The 25591-nt window shown below is 42.2% G+C and overlaps 1 protein-coding gene across 2 annotated transcripts in view; it reads left to right on the top strand.

The window, feature by feature from the left end:
- Positions 1–25591, top strand: part of PHF14 (PHD finger protein 14) — a 295920-nt gene that overhangs the window by 99968 nt on the left and 170361 nt on the right. For both annotated transcript variants that reach the window (XM_077808040.1, XM_077808041.1), the window contains exon 14: positions 17223–17391. In XM_077808040.1, coding sequence (XP_077664166.1) covers positions 17223–17391 — 169 coding nt within the window. The remainder of the gene's footprint in view (positions 1–17222; positions 17392–25591) is intronic.

Below are 25591 nucleotides of genomic sequence, written 5' to 3'. Positions count from 1 at the left end.
TGACCCTGCCTCGACCCATCCTCGACTCGCTCCTGTGTGGACGGACGCTCAGCAGGTGTGCTCAGGAGTCCCCTTCACTGCCCCACAACCATCCCTGACTCTAGTAACGGATGCGTCAGATTTGGGATGGGGGGCTCATCTAGGTGACCACAGGACTCAGGGCCTTTGGTCACAGTCAGATCTCCATCTTCATGTCAATGCTCAGGGTGGTACGCCTACCGTGTCAGTCATTCCTCCCATATCTAGCAGGTCATGACGGACAATGCTACCGCGATGTTCTACGTCAACAAATGGGGGTGCACGTTCCTCTCCCCTGTGCCAGGAAGCCCTCAGGTTATGGGACTTTTGTATAGAGCACTCAGTCAATCTACAGGCATCGTACCTTCCAGAGGTCCAAAACGAGCTGGCGGTCACCCTCAGCAGGTCTTTTCACAGCCACGAGTGGTCTCTTCACCAGGACATCGCATTGTCACTCTTCCAGAGGTGGGGCTGTCCCCTGATCAATCTCTTTGCTACATGATGCAACACGAAGTGTCAGCAGTTCTACTCCTTCCAGAATCACAGTCCGGGCTACACAGTTCCTTCTCCACTGGGGGGGTCTGCTTCTATATGCCTTCCCACCCATACCGCTCGTCCACAAGGTCCTGCTCAAGATCCGCAGAGACTGGGCTTGGGTCATTCTCATAGCACCAGCCTGGCCCCGCCAGCATTGGTGCATGTCTCTCCTAGACCTGTCGGTGGGTGCCCCAATGACCCTGCTTTTCCCAGACCTTCTCACGTAGGATCAAGGGCGGCTCCAGCATCCAAACCTGCAGTCGCTGCATCTCACAGCCTGGAGGCTCCACGACTGGACCCGTTCAAGCTTTCCTGTTCAAAACAAGTCAGACAGGTTCTTTTGGGCAGTAGGAAACCCTCCACTAGGGTCACGTACCTGGCCAAGTGGAAGAGATTTTCAATTTGGTCAGCTCAGTGCAACTTTCTCCCAGCGCTAGCCTCAGCGCCCAAGATTTTGGATTATCTTTTCCACCTAAAGCAGGAAGGTCTCTCCTTGTCTTCTATAAGAGTACACCTGGCTGCCATCTTGGCTTTCCACCCGGCGGTACAGGGCTGCTCGGTTTTCACTAACCCCCTGGTCAGTCGCTTCCTGAAGGGCCTTGACAGGTTGTACCCACATGTCCGCCAGCTGGTTCCTGCTTGGGACCTTAACTTGGTCCTCTCTGAGCTCATGAGGCATCCCTTTGAGCCTCTGGCAACATGCTCCCTGCTCTACCTCTCCTACAAGGTCACGTTCCTGGTGGCGATAACTTCAGCCCGGAGGGTGTCTGAGCTTAGGGCTCTAACATCCGAGCATCCCTACACCGTGTTTTTTAAGGACAAGGTTCAGCTCAGACCACATCCGGCCTTCCTTCCGAAGGTAGTATCGCAGTTCCACATCAGCCAGGATATTTTCCTCCGTGTTCTACCCCAAGCCTCATGAGAGTAGCAGGGAGCAGAGACCCCACACTCTCAACGTCCGCAGAGCGCTGGCCTTTTACATAGAAAGGACGAAACTGTTCAGGAAGTCGGCACAGCTCTTCGTCGCAGTAGCGGACAGAGTGAAGGGCCAGCCTGTTTCAACACAGCGGATTTCATCATGGACTGTGGACTGTGCTACTGCAATAACGGCGAACTCTACAGGAGCACAAGCTTCATCAACAGCTTTTCTGGCCCAAGTCCCCAGCCAGGAAATCTGCAGGGCGGCTACATGGTCATCGATACACACTTTCACTGCTCACTATGCAATTACTAGACAGGCCAGAGATGATGCAGCCTTTGGTAGAGCAGTACTCCAGTCAGTGGATAGCTCCCACCTCCTAATTTTGCTTGTGAGTCACCTGATTGGAATCGACATGAACAAGCCCTCAAAGAAGAAAAAACAGTTACTCACCTTCTCGTAACTGTTGTTCTTCGAGATGTGTTGTTCTTGTCCATTCCAGTACTCACCCGCCTACCCCTCTGTCAGAGTAGCTGGCAAGAAGGAACTGAAGGGGTGGTGGGTCGGCAGGGCTATATATTAGGCACCATAAGGGCGTGACTCCAGGGAGAGCCCAGGCCTACATGACGGACGTTGCTAAGGGAAAAATCTTCCAGCCATCGTGCATGTGCGCGTGCACGCACCTGATTGGAATGGACATGAACAACACATCTCGAAGAACAACAGTTACTAGAAGGTGAGTAACCAATATTTTTTTGGAGTTCAGTTTAATTTGAAATGTAGGAATATTTCAGTGGAGGAAGCAAAAAAGAATAATTTCACATCTTTAGAATAAATATAGGGAACAGTATTTTGAAAAATTAGTGTTGTAATAGTAACGTCAAAAGAGTCAGAATAGTGTTTTGATGAGAAAATGAATGGATTTCAATTTTCTCAAGTGATGTTTTATTATAACTATATATGTACATGGATGATGCCTCCAAACACACATTGCTTAGCCCCTATGGGTATGTCTATACTGTGAAGAAAAACCTATAGCGCTGAGTCTGAGAGCTCGGGTCAATATTGGAAGAGAAGGTTAAAGGACTAGAGACCGAAGTATCAACCCTATGTTGCATCAGAGAAAATGAAAACTTTCTGGATGGAAGTCAGCATTTGGTACTGCAGTGCAGCACAGGGAAGAAAATTGCCAGCATGTGACTTCCAGAAGAAGAAAGAGGAGAACTCATGTATCCCCAATGCAGATAGAGGTAAAAACCCGTTTTCAGGCTCTCTGCACAGGTACTACGGCAGAGAATGGTTTGGAAGAGAGGGAAGGGATCAGAAGGAGACCTCATCAACTGGAAGGCATGGGATGCATTGTTCTAGGGATGGGGGTTCCATGACCACCACTCCCAAGAGGAGGAGAAAGGTGGTGGTGGTCGGCGACTCCCTCCTAAGGGGGATGGAGTCATCCATCTGCTGTCCAGACCAGGAACTGGTGCCGCTTGCCTGGAGCTAGAATTCAGAATGTGATGGCGTGTCTGCCGAGACTGATCAAGCCCTAGAACCGCTACCCCTTCCTACTTCTCCACGTGGGCACCAATGATGCTACCAAGAATGACCTTAACTGGGTCACTGCAGACTTATGTGGCTCTGGGAAGAAGGATAGAGGAGTTTGGGGTGCAAATCATGTTCTCGTCCATCCTCCCTGTTGAAGGAAAGGGTCCATCGAATTGTGGAAGTAAATATGTGGTTACGCAGGTGGTGTTAGAGAGAGGGCTTTGGATTCTTCGACCATAGGATGTTGTTCCTGGAAGAAGGATTGCTAGGAAGACATGGGATCCACCTAACAAAGAGAGGGAAGATCATCTTCGCAGGCAAGCTTGCTAACCTAGTGAGGAGAGCTTTAAACTAGGTTCACCGGGGACCTAAGCCCTGAGGTAAGTGGAGAAGTGGGATGCCAGGAGGAAACACAAGGAGGAGGGTGCAACAGGGGAGGCCTTCTGTTTCATACTGAGAAAGTAGGGCAGTCGGCTACTTATCTTAGGTGCCTGTACACAAACGCAAGAAGCCTGGGAAACAAGCAGGAGGAATTGGAAGTCCTGGCACAGTCAAGGAACTATGATGTGATTGGAATAACAGAGACTTGGTGGGATAACTCACATGGCTGGAGCACTGTCATGGATGGGTATAAACGGTTCAGGAAAGACAGGTGGGGGAGAAAATATGGAGGAGTTGCACTGTATGTAAGAGAGCAGTATGATTGCTCAGAGCTCCAGTATGAAACTGGAGAAAAGCCCGTTGAGAGTCTTTGAGGTAAGTTTAGAGGCGAGAGCAACAAGGGTGATGTCCTGGTGGGTGTCTGCTATAGACCACCAGACCAGGAGGATGAAGTAAACAAGGCTTTCTTTGGACAACTAACAGAAGCTTCCTGATCACAGTCCCTGGTTCTCATGGGGGACGTCAATCACCCTGCCATCTGCTCACAGGCCCTGGTTCTCATGGGGGACGTCAGTCACCCTGACATCTGCTGGGAGATCAATACAGCAGTGCACAGACAATCCAGGAAGTTTTTGGAGAATGATGAGGACAACTTCGTGGTGCAAGTGCTGGAGGAACCAACTAGGAGCCATGCTTCTCTTGACCTGCTGCTCACAAACAGGGAAGAATTGGTAAGGGAAGTATAAGTGGGTGGCAACCTCAGCAGCAGTGATCATGAGATGGTTGGGTTCAGGATCCTAACAAAAGGAAGAAAGGAAGAGCAGCAGAATACAGACCGTAGACTTCAGAAAAGCAGACTTTGACTTCCTGAGGGAACCGATGGGCAGGATCCCCTAGGTGGCTAATTTGAGAGGGAAAGGAGTTCAGGAGATCTGGCTGTATTTTAAAGAAGTCTTACTGAAGGCGCAGGAACAAACCATCCTGATGTGCAGAAAGAATAGCAAATATGGCAGGCAACCAGCTTGGTTTAACGGAGAAATCGGTGAGCTTAAACACAAAAAGGAAGCTTACAAGAAGTGGAAACTTGGTCAGGCGACTAGGGAGGAGTATAAAGATATTGCTTGAGCACGCAGGGATGTAATCAGGAAGGCCAAGGCACAATTGGAGTTGCAGCTAGCAAGGGATGTGAAGGGTAACAAGAAGGGTTTCTACACCTTGGGTAAGTTAGCAACAAGAAGAAGGTCAGGGAAAGTGTGTGATCCTTACTGAATGGGGGAGGCAACATAGTGACAGATGATGAGGAAAAAGCTGAAGTACTCAATGCTTTTTTTGCCTCAGTCTTCAAGGTCAGCTCCCAGATTGTTGCACTGGGCAGTATAGTATGGGGAGGAGGTGAGCATCCCTCAGTGGTGGAAAAACAGGGTAAGTACTTATTTAGAAAGTCCATGGCGCTGGGTGCAGTGCATCCGAGGATGCTGAGGGAGTTGGCTGATGTGATTGCAGAGCCGCTGAAAACTCATGGCAATTGTGGGAGGTCCCTGACTATTGGAAAAAGGCAAATATAGTGCTCATCTTTTAAAACGATAGAAGGAGAATCCAAGGAATTACAGATCGGTCAGCCTCACCTCAGTCCCTGGAAAAATCATGAAGCAGGTCCTCAAGGAATCCATTTTGAAGCACGTGGAGGAGAGGAAGGTGATCAGGAACAGTCAACATGGATTCACCAAGAGCAAGTCATGCCTGACCAACCTGATTGCTTTCTATGATGAGATAATTGGCTCTGTGGATATGGGGAAAGCAGTGGACGTGATATACCTTGACTTTAACAAAGCTTTTGATATGGTCTCCCACAGTATTCTTGCCAGCAAATTAAAGAAGTATGGATTAGATGAATGGACTATAAGGTGGATAGAAAGCTGGCTCAACAGGTATTGATCAACGGCTCAATGTCTCTTTGGCAGCTAGTATCAAGCAGAGTGCCCCAGGGGTCTATCCTGGGGCTGGTTTTCTTCAACATCTTCCTTAATGATCTGACTGATGGTATGGATTGCACCCTCAGCAAGTTTGCAGGTGACACTAAGCTGGGGGGAGAGTTAGCTACACTGGAGGAGTAGGGATAGGGTCTATAGTGACCTACACAGATTGGAGAATTGGTCCAAAAGAAATCTGATGACGTTCAACAAGGACAAGTGCAGAGTCCTGCACTTAAGTTGGAAGAATCCCATGCACTGCTACAGGCTGGCTAAGCGGCAGTTCTGCAGAAAAGGACCTGGGGATTACAGTAGATGAGAAGCTGGAAATGAGTCAAGAATGTGCCCTTTTTGCCAAGAAGGCTAACATTTTGCCAAGAAGGCTAACATATATTGGGCTGCATTAGTGGGAGCATTTCCCGCAGATTGAGGGAAGTGATTATTCCCCTCTATTTGGCACTGGTGAGGCCACATCTGGAGTATTGTGTCCAATTTTGGGCCCCCCATTACAGAAAGGATGTGGACAAATTGGGGAGAGTCCAGCGGAGGGCAACTAAAATGATTAGGGGGCTGGGGCATATGAGAGGAGAGGCTGATGGATCTGGGCTTATTTAGTCTGGAGAAGCGAAGAGTGAGGGTGGATTTAATAGCAGCCTTCAACTACCTGAAGGAGGGCTCCAAAGAGGATGGAGCTGGATTGTTCTCAGTGATGGCAGATGACAGAACAAGGAGCAATGGTCTCAAGTTGCAATGTGGGAGGTCTAGGCTGGATATTAAGAAAATCTATTCCACTAGGAGGGTGGTGAAGCACTGGAATGGTTTACCTAGGAGGTGGTGGAATCTCCATTCTTAGAGGTTTTTAAGGCCTGGCTTGACAAAGCCCTGGCTGGGATGATTTAGTTGGTATTGGTCCTGCTTTGAGCAGGGGGTTGGACTAGATGACCTCCTGAGGTCTCTTCCAACCCTAATCTTCTATGATTCGATGATTCTATACTTTTTGACTATTCATATGGGATTTAGTATAAAACAATTCAAAATAAAGTGAAGAAATATGAATTGCAGGAAGTTTCCTAGAATGTTAGATCTGTGACTGATCAGTTCATTGAAGTGAAATAATGTGGCAGAATTTTAAAAGATTCAATAACATTATTACCACTTACCTATGGTCAAAAATATGTTCTCTTCTTGAATGGGTGAATTTCATAGAGCTGAATTTGGTGATTTTCAGTAGTCTAATCTCTTCAGAAATCTGGCAGGTTTATTGCACAAAGCTAATAAGAAATAAGCACTTAGTTGTTGTAGATCTATGGGAATGGGCTCTGGTTTCCATGCACTGAAACTCTCTTAATCATAGAATCATAGAATTCTAGAATATCAGGGTTGGAAGGGACCTCAGGAGGTTATCTAGTCTAACCCCCTGCTCAAAGCAGGACCGATCCCCAATTAAATCATCCCAGCCAGGGCTTTGTCAAGCCTGACCTTAAAAAGTTCTAAGGAAGGAGATTCCACCACCTTCCTAGGTAACACTTTCCAGTGTTTCCCCACCCTCCTAGCGAAAAAGTTTTTCCTAATATCCAAGCTAAATCTCCCCACTGCAAATTCTCTCTCAATTTCTTCTCTCTCCTCCTCCCCACCTCCAGGGATGGAGATTCCAGTGCTCAAATAAAAACGATACTGATCTTTGAGTATGGGGGAACAGCATTTCTCCTACCCCAGTTGTCAAGAAGTGTGTTTGTAGACAGTAAGGGGGGTCCTCATGCTCCTAGATCAGGAGAGTATTGTGTCTGCTTTCTTCATCAGGAATGATAGGAAGGGTTCTGTTTTCCCCTATGTATTAGCAAATAACTGGAGAAAAGTAGAGGACATTTTGATCTAAGTGGGAGCTCCCTAAATCACACCTATAACAATTCTTTGGGAGAGGAGATGGAGGAACACTTGTGCTCAACAGGCCCCTCTCCCCTTATGTCCAACCTGGCCTCTTTGAGACATTTCTTTCCTGGCTGACTGACAAGTCCTACCATGGCTTCCTAATGCCTACTGAGATTCCACACATGGTGGTGTTAATGCTCTCCGTGTGGATAGCTTTCTTTCCCTTCTTCTGCATATACATAGTTCATGCATAGTCCAGCATGAGAGACCACTTTTACTTCTAATAAACTAAAAATGTCATCCATATAAACATCCTCTTCCTCTAAGACTTGCAAAATCTCGCTAATTTTCCTTTGTAAGATTTCTAGGGGGCTTGTGATACCAAATGAGAAGATTTGTTAAAGGGGAATATTCTATATCCTAGTCAAGAGGATGGAATAGAAGTTGATAAAGTACTGGTAGGCACTGAAGAAAAACACTCAAGTGAAAAATAATTCAGTTACATTCAATTATATCACATGAAGGCAGACAACTAAATATTAGCAAATTTTATAAGTGCTTGTATACAAATGTTAAAAGTCTCAGTACTAAGATGGGTGAACTTGAATTGCTTGTATTAAAGGAGGATGTTGATATAATAGGCATCACAGAAACTTGGTGGAATGATGATAATCAGTGGGACATGATAATACCAGGGTCTGACATACTCGGGTACAATCCCGACTAATGAGTAGCTGTGTCCCCCCGACCCTGTGACCTGGGGTGCCCTTAACAGTGCCTTGCTCCTGTAATCTCCTGCTGGACTGCTTACAGTCTCCAGCATGTAAGTCGCTCCTAGTTATGTGTGTATTTGTGCTTCAGCCAGCCAGCTACAACTTGGCTCTTACTAGCCTTGATTATGCTGCCGGTGACCCCAATGCACATCCAGTCCCAAATTTCCCCCTAGAAACATATATCCTGTATTGCCCCACCCTCTCCTGGACAGTACAAATATATTGAGTCTATTATTCCTGTAATGGAGTATGCACACAACTTGTTACCAAATGTAGTTACTCAGACGTTTGAACTTGAACACACTGGATTAGATAAAATAAGTTTATTAACTACAAAGATATAGATTTGAAGTGAGTACAAGTAATTAGACATAAAAGTCAGAAATAATTACAAGAAAAATAAAGATAAAACATTTACTGGTGCCTAACTTAACAAACTACATTAGATTCAAAGAAAAGTTTTCTCATCACATGCTTTAAGCAATCTTACTGACCAGACTCTTGAGGTCAGGACCACTCCTCCAGCATCCAGTGGCTGCTTCCTTTGTCTCTTTAGGTGCAGTGAACGAATGGGCAAAAAGAGAGAGGGGGGTGCTTTGGAGTGTTTGTCCCTCCTTTTTATAGTTTCAGACTCCCTCTTGAAAAATATTTCCAGCTGAAAACCAGGAGCCAAAGAGGCTGTGTGGAAGGATATTCCCTGCTGTTTATTCAACTGTTTGAACTTCGTTTATCTTCCCTGACTGTTTGATGACTTTTTTACTGCTTAAATGCAAATTAAGGCAAGCACTCATTCCTTTCTTAAGCACACACCTGATTGACAACTTCTGTCTGGGCAGGGTTGTGGCGTTAATAACAGCATATACTGGAATCTTATAACTTCACATACAATGTTGGCACACATATTTTACCAGGACAATACTAACCAGCAAATTGTGAGTTTTTAAATGATATCGCACAAGACTTGCCTTGTACAAAAAATATTACAGTGTCACACAGGGTACAAAGTGTAGGAAAGTGTCTCATAGGGTTCTGTCACACATGGTACAAAATATACAAGAAAGAGTAGGTCACACTGTTGGGGGAGTGGTGCTATCTGTGAAAGAAAGAATAAAGTCAAATGTAGTAATAATCTTTAGAAAAAAAATAAGAAGACCAAATAAATGCTACCCTGGCTAAAAAGCAGACTTAAAGAGGTGAGTAGAGGCAAAAAAGCATTCTTCAAAAATAGGAAGTCAAATCTGTCTGAGGGTATGTCTGCACTACGAAATTAGGTCAAATTTATAGAAGTCGATTTTTATAGAAGCGATTTTATACAGTTGATTCTGTGTGTCCCCACTAAGCGCATTAAGTTGGCAGAGTGCATCCACAGCACCTTGGAGAGCGTCGACTGTCAGAGCATTGCACTGTGGGTAGCTATCCCACTGTTCTCGCAGTCTCCGCCACCCACTGGAATTCTGGGTTAAGCTCTCAATGCTTGACGGGGCAAAACATTGTCGCGTGTGGTTTTGGGTACATGTCATCAGTCACCCCTCCTTCCGTGAAAGCAACGGCAGACAATCGTTTCACGCCTTTTTTCCGTGCGGACGCCATACTGCTTTCAGCAGACGGTGCAATAGGACAGCAAACCATCGTCATCCACCGCTTCCGCTGCAACTCTGCTCTCCTGCAGATGCCATACCACGGCAAGCGTGCAGCCTGCTCATCTCACCGACACCGCTGCTGTTGTGTCCTGGTGCTGCTGGCAACGGATGGTGCAGTAGGCCTGCTAACCATCGTCATCCGCTGCTTCTGCTGCAACTCTGCTCTCCTGCTGACTCCATACCACGGCAAGCATGGAGCCATCTCAGATCACCCTGGCAGTTATGAGCATTGTAAACAGTGTGTGCAGAACCAGAACCAGAACCTGCAAAAGCAGGCGAGGAGGCGACGGCAGCGCGGTGACGAGAGTGATGAGGACATGGACACAGACTTCTCTCAAAGTACGGGCCCTGGCAATTTGGACATCCTGGTGGCAATGGGGCAGGCTCATGCCGTGGAACGCCGGTTCTGGGCTTGGGAAACAAGCACAGACTGGTGGGACCACATAGTGTTGCAGGTCTGGGATGATTCCCAATGGCACTTTCAAGGAACTTTGTGACTTGCTTTCCAAGATGAAAGCAGTACTCGCAGTTCACAAGCGAGTGGCGATAGCTCTGTGGAAGCTTGCAATGCCAGACAGCTACCCGTCAGTCAGGAATCAATTTGGAGTGGGCAAATCTACTGTGGAGGTTGCTGTGATCCAAGTAGCTAACACAATCATTGAGCTGCTGCTATCAAAGGTAGTGACTCTGGGAAATGTGCAGGTCATAGTGGATGGCTTTGCTGCAATGGAATTCCCTAACTGTGGTGGGGTGATAGATGGAATGCATATCCCTATCTTGGGACCGGACCACCTTGGCAGCCAGTACATAAACCGCAAGGGGTACTTTTCAATGGTGCTGCAAGCACTGGTGGATCACAACGGACATCAATGTGGGCACAGTTTACTGACTCGGTTAGACCTCAGTGAAACCAATATTCCCATTGTTATTGCTGCTTGCTGTGTGCTCCACAATCTCTGGGAGAGTAAGGGGGAGACGTTTATGGCAGAGTGGGAGGTTGAGGCAAATTGTCTGGCAGCTGATTACGCACAGCCAGTCACCAGGGCAGTTAGAAGAGCACAGCAGGTTGCACTGTATATCAGAGAAGCTTTGAAAACCAGTTTAATGGCTGACCAGGCTACGGTGTGACAGTTCTGTTTGTTTTTCCTTGATGGAAACCTGCCCCTTTGGTTCACTCTACTCCCCTGTAAACCAACCACTCTCCCCCCTTCGATCGCCGCTTGCAGAGGTAGTAAAGTCATTGTTGTTTCAAATTCATGCATTCTTTATTAATTCGTCACACAAATAGGGGGATAACTGCCAAGGTAGCCCGGGAGGGGTGGGGGAGGAGGGAAGCACCGGGTGGAGTGGTGGAGGAGGGAAGGACAAGGCCACACTGCACTTCAAAACTTACTGAATGCCAGCCTTCTATTGCTTGGACAGTCCTCTGGGGTAGAGTAGTTGGGTGCCCGGAGAATCCCCCCAAACCCCCCGTGTTCTTGGCGTCTGGGTGAGGAGGCTATGGAACTTGGGGAGGAGGGTGGGCGGTTACACAGGAGCTGCAGATGTGGTCTATGCTCCTGCTGCCTTTCCTGCACCTCAGGCACACGCCGGAGCATATCAGTTTGATCCTCCAGTAGCCTCAGCATTGCATCCTGCCTCCTCTCATCACGCTGCCATCACCTCTCCTCTTGCTCGTCCCTCCTGTCCTCGCGTTCATTTTCTGCTTTCCCGGACTCTGCCATTGTTTGCCTCGACACATTCTCCTGAGCTCTTTCAGTGCGGGAGGACTGCGTGAGCTCAGAGAACATTTCATCGCAAGTGCATTTTTTTTGCCTTCTTATCTGCACTAGCCTCTGGGATGCAGATGATAGGGGGAGCGTTGAAACATGCAGCTGCGGGAGAAAAAAAAGGGAGAGTAGTATTTAAAAAGACACATTTTAGATAACAATGGGTAGACTCTTTCACGGTGAACCAAGCTGTTAACATTACATAGCACCTTCATAACATGTGGGAATGGATTCAAATAGCAGCACCCTTATTTCCCATACCACGCACCCTTTGGGTTGTCCATTTAAAATGGGTTGTCTATTTAAAAGGAGGGGCTGCTGTTTTCAGGTTAACGTGCAGCACAAACCCAACTAACCACCCCCTACCCCCCGCCACAATTCTCTGGGATGATTGCTTCACCCCTCCCCCCACCGCGTGCTAACAGCAGGGATGATTTCTTTTCAGCCACAGGCAAACAGCCCAGAAGGAACGGCCACCTCTGAATGTCCCCTTAATAAAATTCCCCTATTTCAACTAGGTGACCATGAATGATATCACTCTCCTGAGGATAACACAGAGAGACACTGGGACCATACACTGCCATGCTTTGTTATGCAGTGACTCCAGACTACGTGCTACTGGCCTGGCGTGGTAAAGTGTCCTACCATGGAGGACGGAATAAGGCTGCCCTCCCCAGAAACCTTTTGCAAAGGCGTTGGGAGTACGCTCCATCCCCAGACACGTTAACAAATTTTTCCAGTAGCTGTACTGGCCGCGAATGCATCCCAAGTCTTCAGGGCAAATTAATCATTAAACACGCTTGCTTTTAAACCATGTATTATATTTACAAAGGTACACTCACCAGAGGTGCCTTCTCTGGCTTCATGGTCTGGGAGGGTATTGGCTCCAGGGTGATAAACAGTTCCTGGCTATCGGGGAGAATGGTTTCATCCTCTGTCTCCTAATCATCTTCCTCGTTCCCAAAATCCTCATCCCTGTTGTGTGAGACTCCCTCCTTGCAGGAGTCCACTTACAGGGGTGGAGTAGTGGTAGGGGCACCCCCTAGAATTGCATGCAGCTCATCATAGAAGTGGCATGTCTGGTGGTCTGACCCGGTGAGGCCATTTGGCTCTGTGGTTTTTTTGGTAGGCTTGCCTCAGCTCTTTAATTTTCACGTGGCACTGCTATGGGTCCCTGTTTTAGCCTCTGTCCATCATGCCCTTGGAGATTTTTTCAAATATTTTGGCATTTCATCTTTTGGAATGGAGTTCAGATAGCACGGATTCATCTCCCCATACAGCGATTAGATCCAATGTCTCCCGTTCGGTCCATGCTGGAGCTCTTTTTCGATTCTGGGACTGCATGGTCACCTCTGCTGATGTGCTCGCCACACTGGCCAAACAGGAAATGAAATTCGAAAGTTCCTGGTGCTTTTCCTGTGTAACTGCCTAGTGGATCTGAGTTGAAAGTGCTGTCCAGAGCGGTCACAATGGAGCACTCTGGGATAGCTCCCGGAGGCCAGTACCGTCAAATTGCATCCACACTACTCCAAATTCGACCTGGCGATGTCAATTTCAGCACTATGCCGCTCGTCGGGGAGGAGTACAGAAATCGATTTTAAGAGCCCTTTAAGTCAACAAAAATGGCTTTGTCGTGTGGACGGGTGCAGAGTTAAATTGATCCAACACTGCTAAATTCGACTCGTAGTGTAGACCAGGGCTGAGGAAAAGAGAAAAGAATGTAAACTCTGGCAAGTCAAGTGTAAAAGTATAATTAGGTAGGCCAAATCAGACTTTGAAGCACAATTAAATAAAAGAGATGAAAAACAACAGCAAAATTGTTTTCAAGTAAATGAGAAGCAGGAAGGCTGCCAAACAATCACTGGACAATCAAGGAACTAAAGGAGCACCCAAGAAAGACAAGGCTGTTGTGGAGAAGATAAATGAATTCTTTGCATTGGTTTTCACTGCAAAGGATGTGAGGGAGATTCCCACAACTTATACATTTCTTTTAGGTGACAAACCAGAGGAACTGTCCCAGTTTGAGATGTCAGTTGAGGAGATTTTGGAACAGATTGATAAATTAAACAGTAATAAGTCACCAGGACCGGATGGTATTCGGCCCAGTGTTCTGAAGAAACTAACTTCTTTGTAGTATGTAACCTATTGCTTAAATCAGCCTTTGTACCACCAGATGACTGGCAGTTAACTAATGCTGATTTTTAAAGAAGGTTCCTGAGGCAACGCTAGCATTTACAGGCTGGGAAGCCTAACTTCAGTATCAGGCAAATTGGTTGAAACTATAATAAAGAACAGAATTATCAGACAGATAGATGAGCACGATATTTTGGAAGAGTCAATACAGCTTTTGTAAAGGGAACACATTACCCTCAATCTACTAGAATTCTTTGAAGTGTCAGCAAGCACGAGGACAAGGGTGATCAGGTGGATACACAGTACTGTATACTTGGACTTTCAGAAAGTGTTTGACAAGGTCTCTGACCAAAGGCTTTTAGGTATAGTAAGCAGTCATAGAATAAGAGGGAAGGTCCTCTCATTGAACAGTAGCTGGTTAAAAGATAGAAAACAGAGGGTAGGAATAAATGGCCAGCATTCACAAAAGAGAGAGATAAATAGTGGGGTCCCCCAGGAATTTGTACTAGGACCAGTGCTATTAAACACGTTTGTAAATGATCTGGAAAAAGGGTTAAAGAGTGAGGTGGCAAAGTTTGCAGATGATACAAAATTATTCAAGTTAGTTAGATCCAAAGCTGAATGCGAAGAGTAACAAACTGATCCCACAAAACCGGGTGACTGGGCACCAAAATGGTGGATGAAAGTCAATGTTGATAAAAAATAATGCATGTTGGAAAAAATAATCAAATTCCTGCATATACAATGATGGGGTGTAAATTAACTGTTACCTCTCAAGAAAGAGATCTTGGAGTCATCGTGGGTAGTTCTTTGAAAACATCTGCTAAATATGCACCAGGAGTCAAAAAAAGTTAACAGAATGTTAGGAACCATTAGGAAGGGGATAGATAGGAAACAAAATATCATAATGCCACCAGATAAATTCATGGTATGGCCACATCTAGAATATTGTGTGCAGTTCTGGCCGCTCTATCTCTGAAAAGATATATTAGAATAGCAAACAAAATGATTACGGGTATAGAACAGCTTCAATATTACAAATCCAAAGAAATAAGCATAATTTACCTTCGCTTGGACTAACTCCTTGATTCTTTGCTTCAGCAGGCACACTTGTGCTGTCTGGACCAACCACCTCTGTCCTGTATTCTCCCTTGCCATATCGGCCATGTTTCTGCCAAGTGACTTAAGTGCATTTAAGAGTTAATTTATTGTGCTTCTATTTTCCACCATTGAATTTTTTTCTTTGCTACTTTTCAGACCAAGCTTCCACTACCTTCTTGTTGGGTGACTTGCATTTTTCCTAGTTCTGACTGCAGTGGCATTTGTGCCACCAATTCCAGAGTTTACTCAGAAGTTCTCTGTACATTTTTTGCAAATTTCTCATGTACAATCTCAACTAGATAGTTTGGTGTTCTTCTTGACTGATATAAAAGTTACAATGCTCATTTTTTTTGTAACAGGTCTCTTATAAATCTATCTCAGGTACTTTTTGGCCCTTGTTACCATAGCATCTGAGTACGTGACAATCTTTAGTGTATTTATCTCCACAATACCCCTGTAAGGAAGAGAAGTTCTGTTATCCCCATTTTACAAATGGGAACTGAAACACAGCAAGACTAAAAGTCACACAAGAAATCTGTGATGAAGCAGGGAATTGAACCCACGTCTTTTGAGTCCCTAGCTAGTGCCTAACTGCTGGATCATCCTTTTGACCTGTTTTATAAAGACTTCTGCTTTGTCTGTGCCTCTACACTCCTTGGGAATACATGTGTATTACTGAAATGCAATTTATCTCATACAGTTAGCTTTTATCCAAGTAGGATTAGATCACATGTTTTCCTGACTCATCAACCTGTGCTCTAATAAGTAGACAGTGCTGTCTGTTGGCTTGTCTTCTGGTTTGACCAGAAATGATTTGAGACTAATGCTCAGGATGTTTCCAGTTTTAGAAAACACAAACGCCAAGCCAACAAAAACATGTGTTTGCTTTATATCAGAGCAGTTAGCTTTATATTGGAATAGCTACTCACGTTCTTGTGCCCCAACTACGGGAACTGGTGTAAATCACAGATTAAACAGCAACCTTTGTTAATAGTATGTTTTAGTAAGAGAAATGTGAGTCTCTTCACATTGTGAGTCTTAATACAATGTGGGGCATATCTAACATAATTCAGCTTTGTTGATTTAAAAATGCACTGGTATTTGAATTAAATTAAATATATTATTGTTCAGCATTCTCTTTTCAAAACACAATAGCACTGATGTTTTTCAGTTGCTTACATTACTTAATAATGCCCTTGTTTGCATTGAAATTCATCGCAGCAAAGCTGTTTCTGTTAAATCTATTTTAGGCTCAACTTTGTAAACATTTCCTTTCCTCATGATAAAAAAAGCATCCAGGTGATTTACGGTAAATATGCCATAGTTACATTTTATTTTTAAACATTTGCTTTTAATATTTAATTTTTTAAAAGAAAATTTCATTTGACTTTTTATAACCTGGAATTGTGTTGCAAAAATTCTGTTTTTTATAGGCGGTAAGTTAGTACAGCTCCTTATCTTCAGACCATATAAAATATATATTAATAAATGAATAACAAAGTACACATTTTTATTTCTTGCTGAAACAAGTTGTGTTACTTCATTTAAATTATTTTCAATGTTTGTATGCTAATTTAAAATTTAAATTTCATTATTTAATAGTTGGCATACTATTTCAGGAAATTTATAATACTTTCATTAACCAATATTTAAAATACAGTTTTTGGGAAATGAAAAAATTGCTGCTGCTGATAGAATTTTGGTAGGATTTGCAGTAAAATGCATTGAACAATGTATTTTAATATAATCAAAAAAGATTTCAAAATTAATTTGCTGTCACTGATATTAACAGGTAGACTTGAAATTTCAATCCCATATATTAGGTTAACATCTGCATTTATGACTGAACATCTTGGTATGACACGTATTATTTTGTTCTGTATATGAGAACATATGAAGATGACTTCACATCTTGTGACTTTTCTTTGATGAAGCTTGTTAATAGCATACATTAACAATTGCTTACTTTTGAAGTTCTGACCATGAATTTATAATTTTTTGGAAATACAACAAGGGGTTTTTCATCTGTATATAAAAAAAATTGCTAATATGTACTTCACAGCCTACACAACTTCATTTGTCTTTTAATGTCTTCTGGACTTTAAAAAAAATGTATCTAGTGTGAATTGAATTGTCCACAATCTTTAAAAGGGTCTGTTGATTTTCAGAGGAAATCCTTCTTGCGAGTCTGTCAGAAAAAGCTGCCAACACAGAGCAAATTCCGCACAGTGTAATTGGCAGAGATTAGAGGCTGCAGCAGCTACAATAATGAATAGATTCAAGATCAATGGGGGTAGGATTAAAAAATGGTGAAAGAGTAGAAGAAATATCTTTCCTAAATATGAAAGATTGCTTCCAATGAGTTTAGATCCCAAATGACTTAAATGACATGAAAAAATAAATAAAATAGGCTGTGTATCTGGCAAGGGCAGCTACTTGAATATCTGTTATTTTGAGAAAATTACCTTACATTTTTGTGGAATTGTTTTGTTCCTGTATTGTATTTTTACCAAAATATTTTACTTTTGCTTTGTGGTTGATGTTGTCCATATAAAATCTTTCTCTTCCAGGCAGTGCTCCGAGTGTGACCAGGCAGGCAGCAGTGACATGGAAGCAGATATTGCCATGGAAACCTTACCAGATGGGACCAAGAGATCAAGGAGGCAAATTAAGGAACCAGTGAAATTTGTTCCACAGGATGTGCCACCAGAACCAAAGAAGATTCCAATCAGAAACACGGTAAATGACAACTTAATTGTCATTGAATAGATCATATTCATAATTATTTGGCTAAGTATTTGTAAAATTGGGACCTTTAGGGTACAATGAATTAGCGCTGTATTTAAATAATGGCAACCTATGACATTCTAATATGGTTGTAAAAACTATTTTCTCTGATTATTAGATACTTAATTTTTTGTCTCAAAAGGTGATTTACTTGACTTCTGAGGAAGTACCTAAAATAATAATGCTAGTAACTGTGTACTTCAAAGAATGGTAGAGCAAGCTTTCCCTTTAAACTGTAGGTTACCAAGTCAAATAAAATAAAATTCACCGCAAGTAGGTAACAGCCAGAAATCTTTATATTTTGACTGATGTTCTCTGGTCTATGTGAAATAGTCAATTTGTGTCACCTAACCCACCACAGTTGGCATGATTTGTCATCCTGCTTGGCAGTTTCAATGAATAGCCATAAAGAATAAATGATTTTTACCCCCTAGCAGTGGTTTCTCTAAGATAATAAAGAAGAAGATTACACCTTTTCTACTTCTTGTCTTGAGGGGAGACAGAGGTCTTCGTTGTCAGGGGCTGTCACTTGGGTTTATTTTATACACTTGGTATATTTTATTTTTTTTAAAGTGAGAAATAGTCAAAGTTGCATTGTACAGATAATTTTAACTTGATTCTTCACAGTACTTGGTAAAAGAAGAAGTAGCGATGCTTTGGTAATTGAGATAAGTTCTAAAGGATACTTTGCAAAAGTAATCAATTTGATATTACCCGTTATATTATTAAAAGGTAATTAATTGATTAATTTTGCATGTGTGAGTGTGTGTTGTGTGTATGTTTATAAAAATGTGATTTTCACAGTTAGTGTAATGGATTCCTCTAACAGCCATGGCAGCGGGGATAAAAACAATAGTTTAAAAATTTTTGGTATGTCTCAAAAACACTATGTAATGTCATTATATATTTATCATTTATCATTTGAACCTTTATGTGTTCCATTTTGCACAATTTTATATATGCTTTAACGTGCTTTAGAGTGTGCTGTCTAACAATATACTTTGCAGTGCTTCTGCTCTCAAAACCCCCCCACCAAAAACAAACGAACAAAAAAGCAACCATTATTGGATGCTTTTAATAAACAGAAATTTTGTTTTTTTTACTGGCAAAGCAAAAAGCCTGTAGATCATTCCCTTGAAAGCGGAGCTACTATTAATCGTGACTGTATTCTCTTATCATTTCCCACCGTACGCCGATCCTTCAAGATTTTCTACATGTTTCTAATTAAAGGCTTTTATTGGATTTTTCATTATAATACAATACTGCATAACAAGATTAACAGAGAACTTGAAAAAATATCCATAAATACAATCAAAGGTATAATTTTTTCTAGAATACAGTCCTTTGGTCTCTCACCTGTCAGGTTTGGGGCTGTGTGCGTCTGCGACCCTTAGGTTGTATATGAACTATGGTTCATCTGCAAAAAGATATACCCAAAATAACTACCGCTGCCTCTTCCCCCCTCACCCCATCTCAAACTAGCCATATCCATTGTTTATTACATGGCGTTACTAGATTTTCTTAAAGCAATCTGCTTTGGAGTCTCATTATGCTTTGCTTATGTTGTCCTGCTAACCTTTGATGTGGTTAAGCTATGAATTCTTACGATTGCTAGAAGTTTTTATCCACATCAGAATCTTCACATTGGGATTGTTTTTTGACCTGCAGAACCTGTTGTCAAAATTTTGAGCTCCAATCCAAGGAATGCTTTCCTTTCCTGTTCCAGCAGTTAGGAAGAACTTTAAGAATCATTCAGGACATAGGGGCTAATTCAGTTCAACCTGTAGGAATGACAAGGCCAGGAAGAGAGGGCACATGAATAAACCAAAGAACCTCTTTGCATAGGAAGAAAATAAAAGTTTCTTCAGCTTGAAGGAAAGTTCCATTTCTGACTGATAGGCTCCTGGAATCATCTTAATGAAATTAAATCATCATATTTTTTTTAAAATGTCACCCTAGTTTTGAAAGCTTTAAAGTGATAAGGCTTAAAGAATCAAGCAATGAAAGGACATAAGAGTAGTGGCTCCTATTCTCAGGGAGGAGTCGGAATCAGATTTTTCATTCCCCTCTCCACACTTCCTCAGGTGACTATTATAGTTGTAAATCCTGAACACCATCATGAAAAAATGGATTATCTGAGGGAAAAAGATGGATTTGTGGCAAAGGCACAAAACTAAAATTGGGAGATATGTTTTTTGTTTCAAGCTGTGACAGATGCTTTGCTGAATCATTTAATCTTACTATTCCTCAGTTTCCTCATCTGAAAAATGTGGCTAAGCCTCATGAGGGTGAGGCTAAGTTTAATTAATGTTTGCAATGCATTTTGAGATCCTTGGTTGTGTGTTAAAGTGCCCTTGGGAACCAGCAGGATCTACACAGACCAGTTAATGCACAACTCATTAGTACTCTTTAGAAATCATATCTTCGTAGTCTGTATTGCCACACCATGTGTAGAATCTAAGAAACTTTGTCATTGTTGACCTTGAATGTTACTATTATGTAAGTTTAAGAGTCTGTGATGCATTCAGTATCTCACACCACATGGCCAATTTCATCATTCTGTAATCTCTTAGTTTTAAGACTTAATTGTTTCCCTTTTCCGTGCCTTTGGAGATGCTGGTAATTCAGTAGTTATTCCTCCTACTCTGATTTTGCTAATCTTCAACTTTATCTCAGAGCCCTTTCAGTACAGATTGTAATTTCTGATGCATGTTGACTCAATTCTTGGCCTCAGTGATTTGATCTTTAACTTCTGTCCTGTTGGATGAACCTTGAAGAAAATCTTGTGAAGTGGAGACAGTGTCTTAAACTGAATCTGTGAAGCTGTTGTGGCAAACAAATACAAACTGTGTATTTCCTTCTTTGTAAATTTTTAAAGTTGATTCACCAGATGCCTTACCCATCTTGTGATGGTTTGTTGATGTTATCATGTGAATAATGCTTTCTGTGGACATGAAGCTGCTGTACGTCTTAAAAAAAGAATTGTCCTTGGAACAAGGAGAATCAACTCCTAGCGTCCATCTTTTCTTTTTTTATTCATGTTAAACTATTTTAACACTCCTTTGAAGACTGATCATGCATGAGGGAGAAAAAATATCTGGTCATGATAATCGTTTTATTACATTTAATATTTATTTAGATGTTGAAGTGGAGCTGCTTCCCACTTAATTAGATATAATTGTGAAACTATTGGCAAAGCATAAATAATGTACTTCATGACCTTCATACCTCTACCTTTTCCACCTTTTTTACCTCCCTACAGATTTTTTTTTTCAATTCATTAAGCTCAGTTTGAAAAATGATTGAAAATCTCCCTTACCATGTGTGTAGCACGGAGCCTAGGACCTTGTATGTAGTAATTAAAACAACATGTCAGGCAGGGGCTGGCTTTTTGTTGTGTCTTTGTACAGTGCCTAGCACAATGATGGCTTGATCCCTGATTGGGCCCCCCAAGCATTGCAATATAAGTGGTGGTGATGTTGAATTAGCTGTTGCTAAGGGCAAGATGACAGTATATGCAACATAAAGAAGGTAATATACAGCACTTGTTAATTATCAACTTAAAAAAAACCTTATTAACTGTGTGAAATAACTAATGTGCATTTGTAGGAAGGTAAAAATACAGGAATTACTATACCTGATTAGACCACTGATATCTGGAGCAGAAACCTGTCCCTGAGAGTGACCAGTAACCAAGGCCCTACATTTTTGTTTTTATTTTGTTTAAAATTTCCCAAGAAATATACAAACTTAAAAAAGGTGAAAATCAGTGCAAGAAAATTAACTTCACAGTTTTCTGGGTAAATATCAGGGTTAATATATGGAAGACAAAAGAAAAGGAACAAATAGAGAAAAATAAGACTTTTTCTGGATCCTGGTCCCTGCTTCAGAAGGAGAGATGACAGCTTGGTAATGTGGGCGGCCAAGGTAACTGAGCTGCCATCTCTCCTCTGGAGTAGGCCCACAAGAGGTGGAGGAGGCAGTTAGAAGAAATGACATGCTTGCCTCCTTCATTTCTTCCACTTCCAGGTCCACTTTGGGCCCATTCTGAAAGGAGAGATGGTGGTTAAGTTACCTGGGCTGCTCAGGTTATTGAGCTGGGTGGCATCTCTCCTTCTAGAGCAGAGAGCTGGGTCCAGGGAGTTCTGGCACTCTTTTTGTTTTTTTAAGGACTAAAGCACTGATGTACGCATGCACATCTGTATGTATCTTCCAATACACTGTCTTATATTACAGACAGCCTTGTATTTACACTTAGACTAATTTATTAACATAAACACATCTACCTAATGTAAAGTATTTGATTTTTGTTAACATAATCCATATTTTCATATATTTGAGCGGTCTGAAATTCAGGTCAAAGGGAGTAAAAAACTGAATAATAGCTTTTGTAAAAGCCAGGAATTTTACAGTAAAAATGGGCAAAAAGCAACACAGGAGGGTCTTACCAGTAAAACATGCTTCACCCCATAGTAAAAAAAAAGAAGGGTATTACTTTCCCATAATAGATGTTTCATCCTGCCAGGGGTAGGCAACCTATGGCATGCATGCCAAAGGTGGCACACGAGCTGATTTTCAGTGGCACTCACACTGCCCGGGTCCTGGCCACCGGTCCAGGATGCTCTGCATTTTAATTTAATTTTAAATGAAGCTTCTTAAACATTTTTAAAACATTATTTACTTTGCATACAACAATAGTTTAGTTTAGTTATATATTATAGACTTAGAGACCTTCTAAAAACATTAAAATATATTACTGGCACACAAAACCTTTTAAATTAGAGTGAATAAATGAAGACTCGGCACACCACTTCCGAAAGGTTGCCGACCCCTGGCTTATGCCCTGATGCATGAGGGTTATGTTATAATTTTTTTTTTAATTATGCAACCTATCTAATGTAATTGTGAATGTTTGCTTATCTACATCTTCTCCTTTTTCTAATCTTTCTAAGCTCCTACACTCAGTGATGCTTTGTACCAGTGAGGTCTGTAGGTTAATTATTGACATTGTTTAGGAGAAAAGGTTTTCCTTTTATCCATTTTAAGTGCTACCTTTCAGTTTCAGATTCCCTTTGTTCTTGCATTATGTGGGAAGGTAAATAGGGACATTTTGTATGTTTCCTCTTATTCATCATCTCTCTAAACTGAACCATCCCATTCTTTTCAGTTTCTCCTTGGAGAGAAATCCTTGCAAGCCTTTAACCATTTTCATCCTTATAACTGGACTGAGACTATCTGAGCTCCCTAAAGCAGAAGTTAAACTGTGAATGAGGTGCTCTGTTGGCCATATTCTGGATTAGCATGTACAAAATATAGATTTGCAATCCATTACTGGACTGGTGGGAATTGTAAGCAATGAACTCGTCTTAGAGCAGTGGTGCCCAAACCTTTCCTGTCACAGCACCCCTTACCAGTAATGGAATCTGTCTGCACCCCTGCTCCTTTACTGCACAGTTGGCTCAGCAGAGGAGCTTGGGTTGAAGGCAGAGCTGGGGACAGAACTGGGGATGGGAGTGGAGTGGAGCTGTGTCTGGGGCTGGGCTGGGGGTGGAGTGACACTGTGGCTGGGGGCAGAGCTGGGCTGGGGGCAGAGTGTTATGGAGTGGAGCTGTGGCTGAGGCTGGGCTGGGAGCAGAGTGTAGCTGGGGATGGAGTGGAGCTGCAGCTGGGGCTGGGCTGGTGGCAGAGCAGGTGGCGGAATGGAGCTGTGGCTAGGGGTGGAGCGGGGCTGGGTGGAGCTCCCTCCCTCTGCCTCCTGTGGGGACTGGCCCAGGCCCCTCTGCACTCCCCCCGAACATTTCTCCACTCCGCTCCGCTCCCAGCCCAGCTCTGCCCTGATTCCATCTAGCCCTCTAGTCCTGCACAGGGGTGGGGTGAGGGGGGGGAGGGTGTGTGTGTGTGTGTGCCCCCCACAGTTTTGGGATCAGTGGCTTAGAGTAGTGGGTGTAAAGGTGGGAGGTAGAGAACATTTAATATCAACTCCTTTTTTCAGTTAGGAAATTTACTTAGTTGTTCAGAATGTATTCCAATCTAGTCTTATGTCAGAGCAATGAAGGTCAGGGTGATGATGCTTGGGGTGGGAGCAGAAATGTGCCAATACTTACAACTCCATTTGTAAGGGACACTAAGGACTTCCTTTCCACCTGGAATTGGGAATTATGAGAAGGAAGTGGGGAGATGGAAGCAGTAAGTGTTAAAGCGGCTGTTTTTTAAATCAGGATCATATTTTTCCCTCTTAGAGTGTGCTGTATTGGTTGCCCATTTGGTTGCTGCCTTCTATTCATTTAAAATGTTTGGATTTTTATTTGATAGTGCCTTTTAAAATATTTTGTGTAGACACTTGATCAGATGTAAAGAATTAGCCCGTTCATAACCTCGATTCACATTGTCTCTATTTTCAAAAATTTTTGTAGGATATTTGAATAAAGAAAATCACATGATTAAGTAGAAATGATGAGGTAGGGAGTAAATTCTGCCATTCAGGTTTTTACTGTGTAGAGGGTACAGCTTATTAAGATTTAAAATAAGATTAAAATTGACACTGTTGTGTGGAATATTTTTACCTACTAGTGTTACAAGCAATAACTAATATTACTGTAACTAAAACCAAAGAGTTTTTCCTCCATTTTTGTCAGTTTACATTGTACATTTTGACAGTTGTTTCACTGTTCCCCTTGCATAATCAGACATTTTGGCTGGCTGTCAACATGCGTCTACCACACAGGAGTGGGGATAGAAAAATACAGGAACGTTTGATGATAAAACTACAGAAGATGCTGGGGACCCAGGGACAGATGTAGTGCTTGAAACTACTTGTGAGTCATCTTGAAGCTTAGTCCTGCAAATGCATATATGAGTAACCACTGAGCTCAACAGAACTTCTCAGTATCCTGATTCAGGAAGAGCACTTAAGCATATGCTTAACAGCCTTCTTGAATAAGGATAATTTAAGCACATATTTCAGTTCTTTCCTGAATCAGGGCCAGAATAAGTAAAGGAGAGTAAGTGTTCAGCAGATCAGCCCTCAATTTGCAAACTGCTGTGGAAAGGACTATATGTGAACAAAGAAATTAACTTATTGCTGATGTTTCCACAATTCAAATAATTTTAAAATTTTCTAGACTTCAAATGAGTAACCCTTTAAAGTAACACTGTTTAGAATTTTACAAAGTTGATTCACTTTATAAAGCTGGGAAATGGAAAATATAATCTCCACAAATCACATGTGATCTCTCATTTGGTTGCCCCTAATGCTAATCTTCGTTAGAAAAAACAATAATCTAAACTAAAGTTTATATATTACTGAACAATTTAAATGGAAAAAGTATGAGAATTGATGATGTATTTCCCCTTTCCGTATTTAGTGATCAGCTTGTTCTTGTAACACGTGCATGTCTCAGAATTTTTGCCCAGGGAACTTCCATAAGAAATGTTAGAAAGATTTACTATATAAGGTATATAATTCTGTGTATTTTGTTTATAGAAATCTGTATGAAGACATATGATTAGTGCTTTACAACAGTCGTCTTATATAAATTAAATGGGCTGGATCCTAATTATCTAGCTTAATTTCATATGCTCTTGTTATTGAGATCATTTATTAATGAGATGTCACCCAATTTGAAAAAACAACAACCAGCTTTAAATGTCAAGTTGCTTTGCTCTCTTCAATGAAAAAGAGCAAATAAAATGATGTTCAATTTTTTTTTCTGAGCCAATTGGTCTGTCTCACTAATCTAGGTTATTGTCAGACTGTAGACAGTCTGTTCAGTAAAATAATTGCATTAAAATCTGGCCTGACTTTACTGGGGAATAAATTTCCTTAAATATAATCTATTTCCATAATCTGAATAGCAGTAAAGTATATTAGTGAATTAAGGTAAATATAATAATCACTTTTCCTTTAGAATCTCACAAAATATTATTTGCCTACCATATGTGATAATTATCTGGAAGTGTAAAGGTTGGAAGGAAAAAAAGCTTTGTTTACTTGAAGTAATACCATCTCCATTCACATCTTCTAAAGCAGTGACTTTACGTGACGGGACTCAGAACTTTTGGAGACTTCTGGAGAAAATCCACATGTAGGAAGTGGCTTCCTTGTCAGTCAGTATACCTCTTAATGTTGTTCAGGGATACTGTGCTGCTGGAC

This window comes from Eretmochelys imbricata, chromosome 2 (genome assembly GCF_965152235.1).
Source record: "Eretmochelys imbricata isolate rEreImb1 chromosome 2, rEreImb1.hap1, whole genome shotgun sequence".
NCBI classification, from domain to species: Eukaryota; Metazoa; Chordata; order Testudines; family Cheloniidae; genus Eretmochelys; species Eretmochelys imbricata.
Note: the sequence above shows the minus strand (reverse complement) of the source record. Positions and strands in the feature narration are given on the sequence as shown.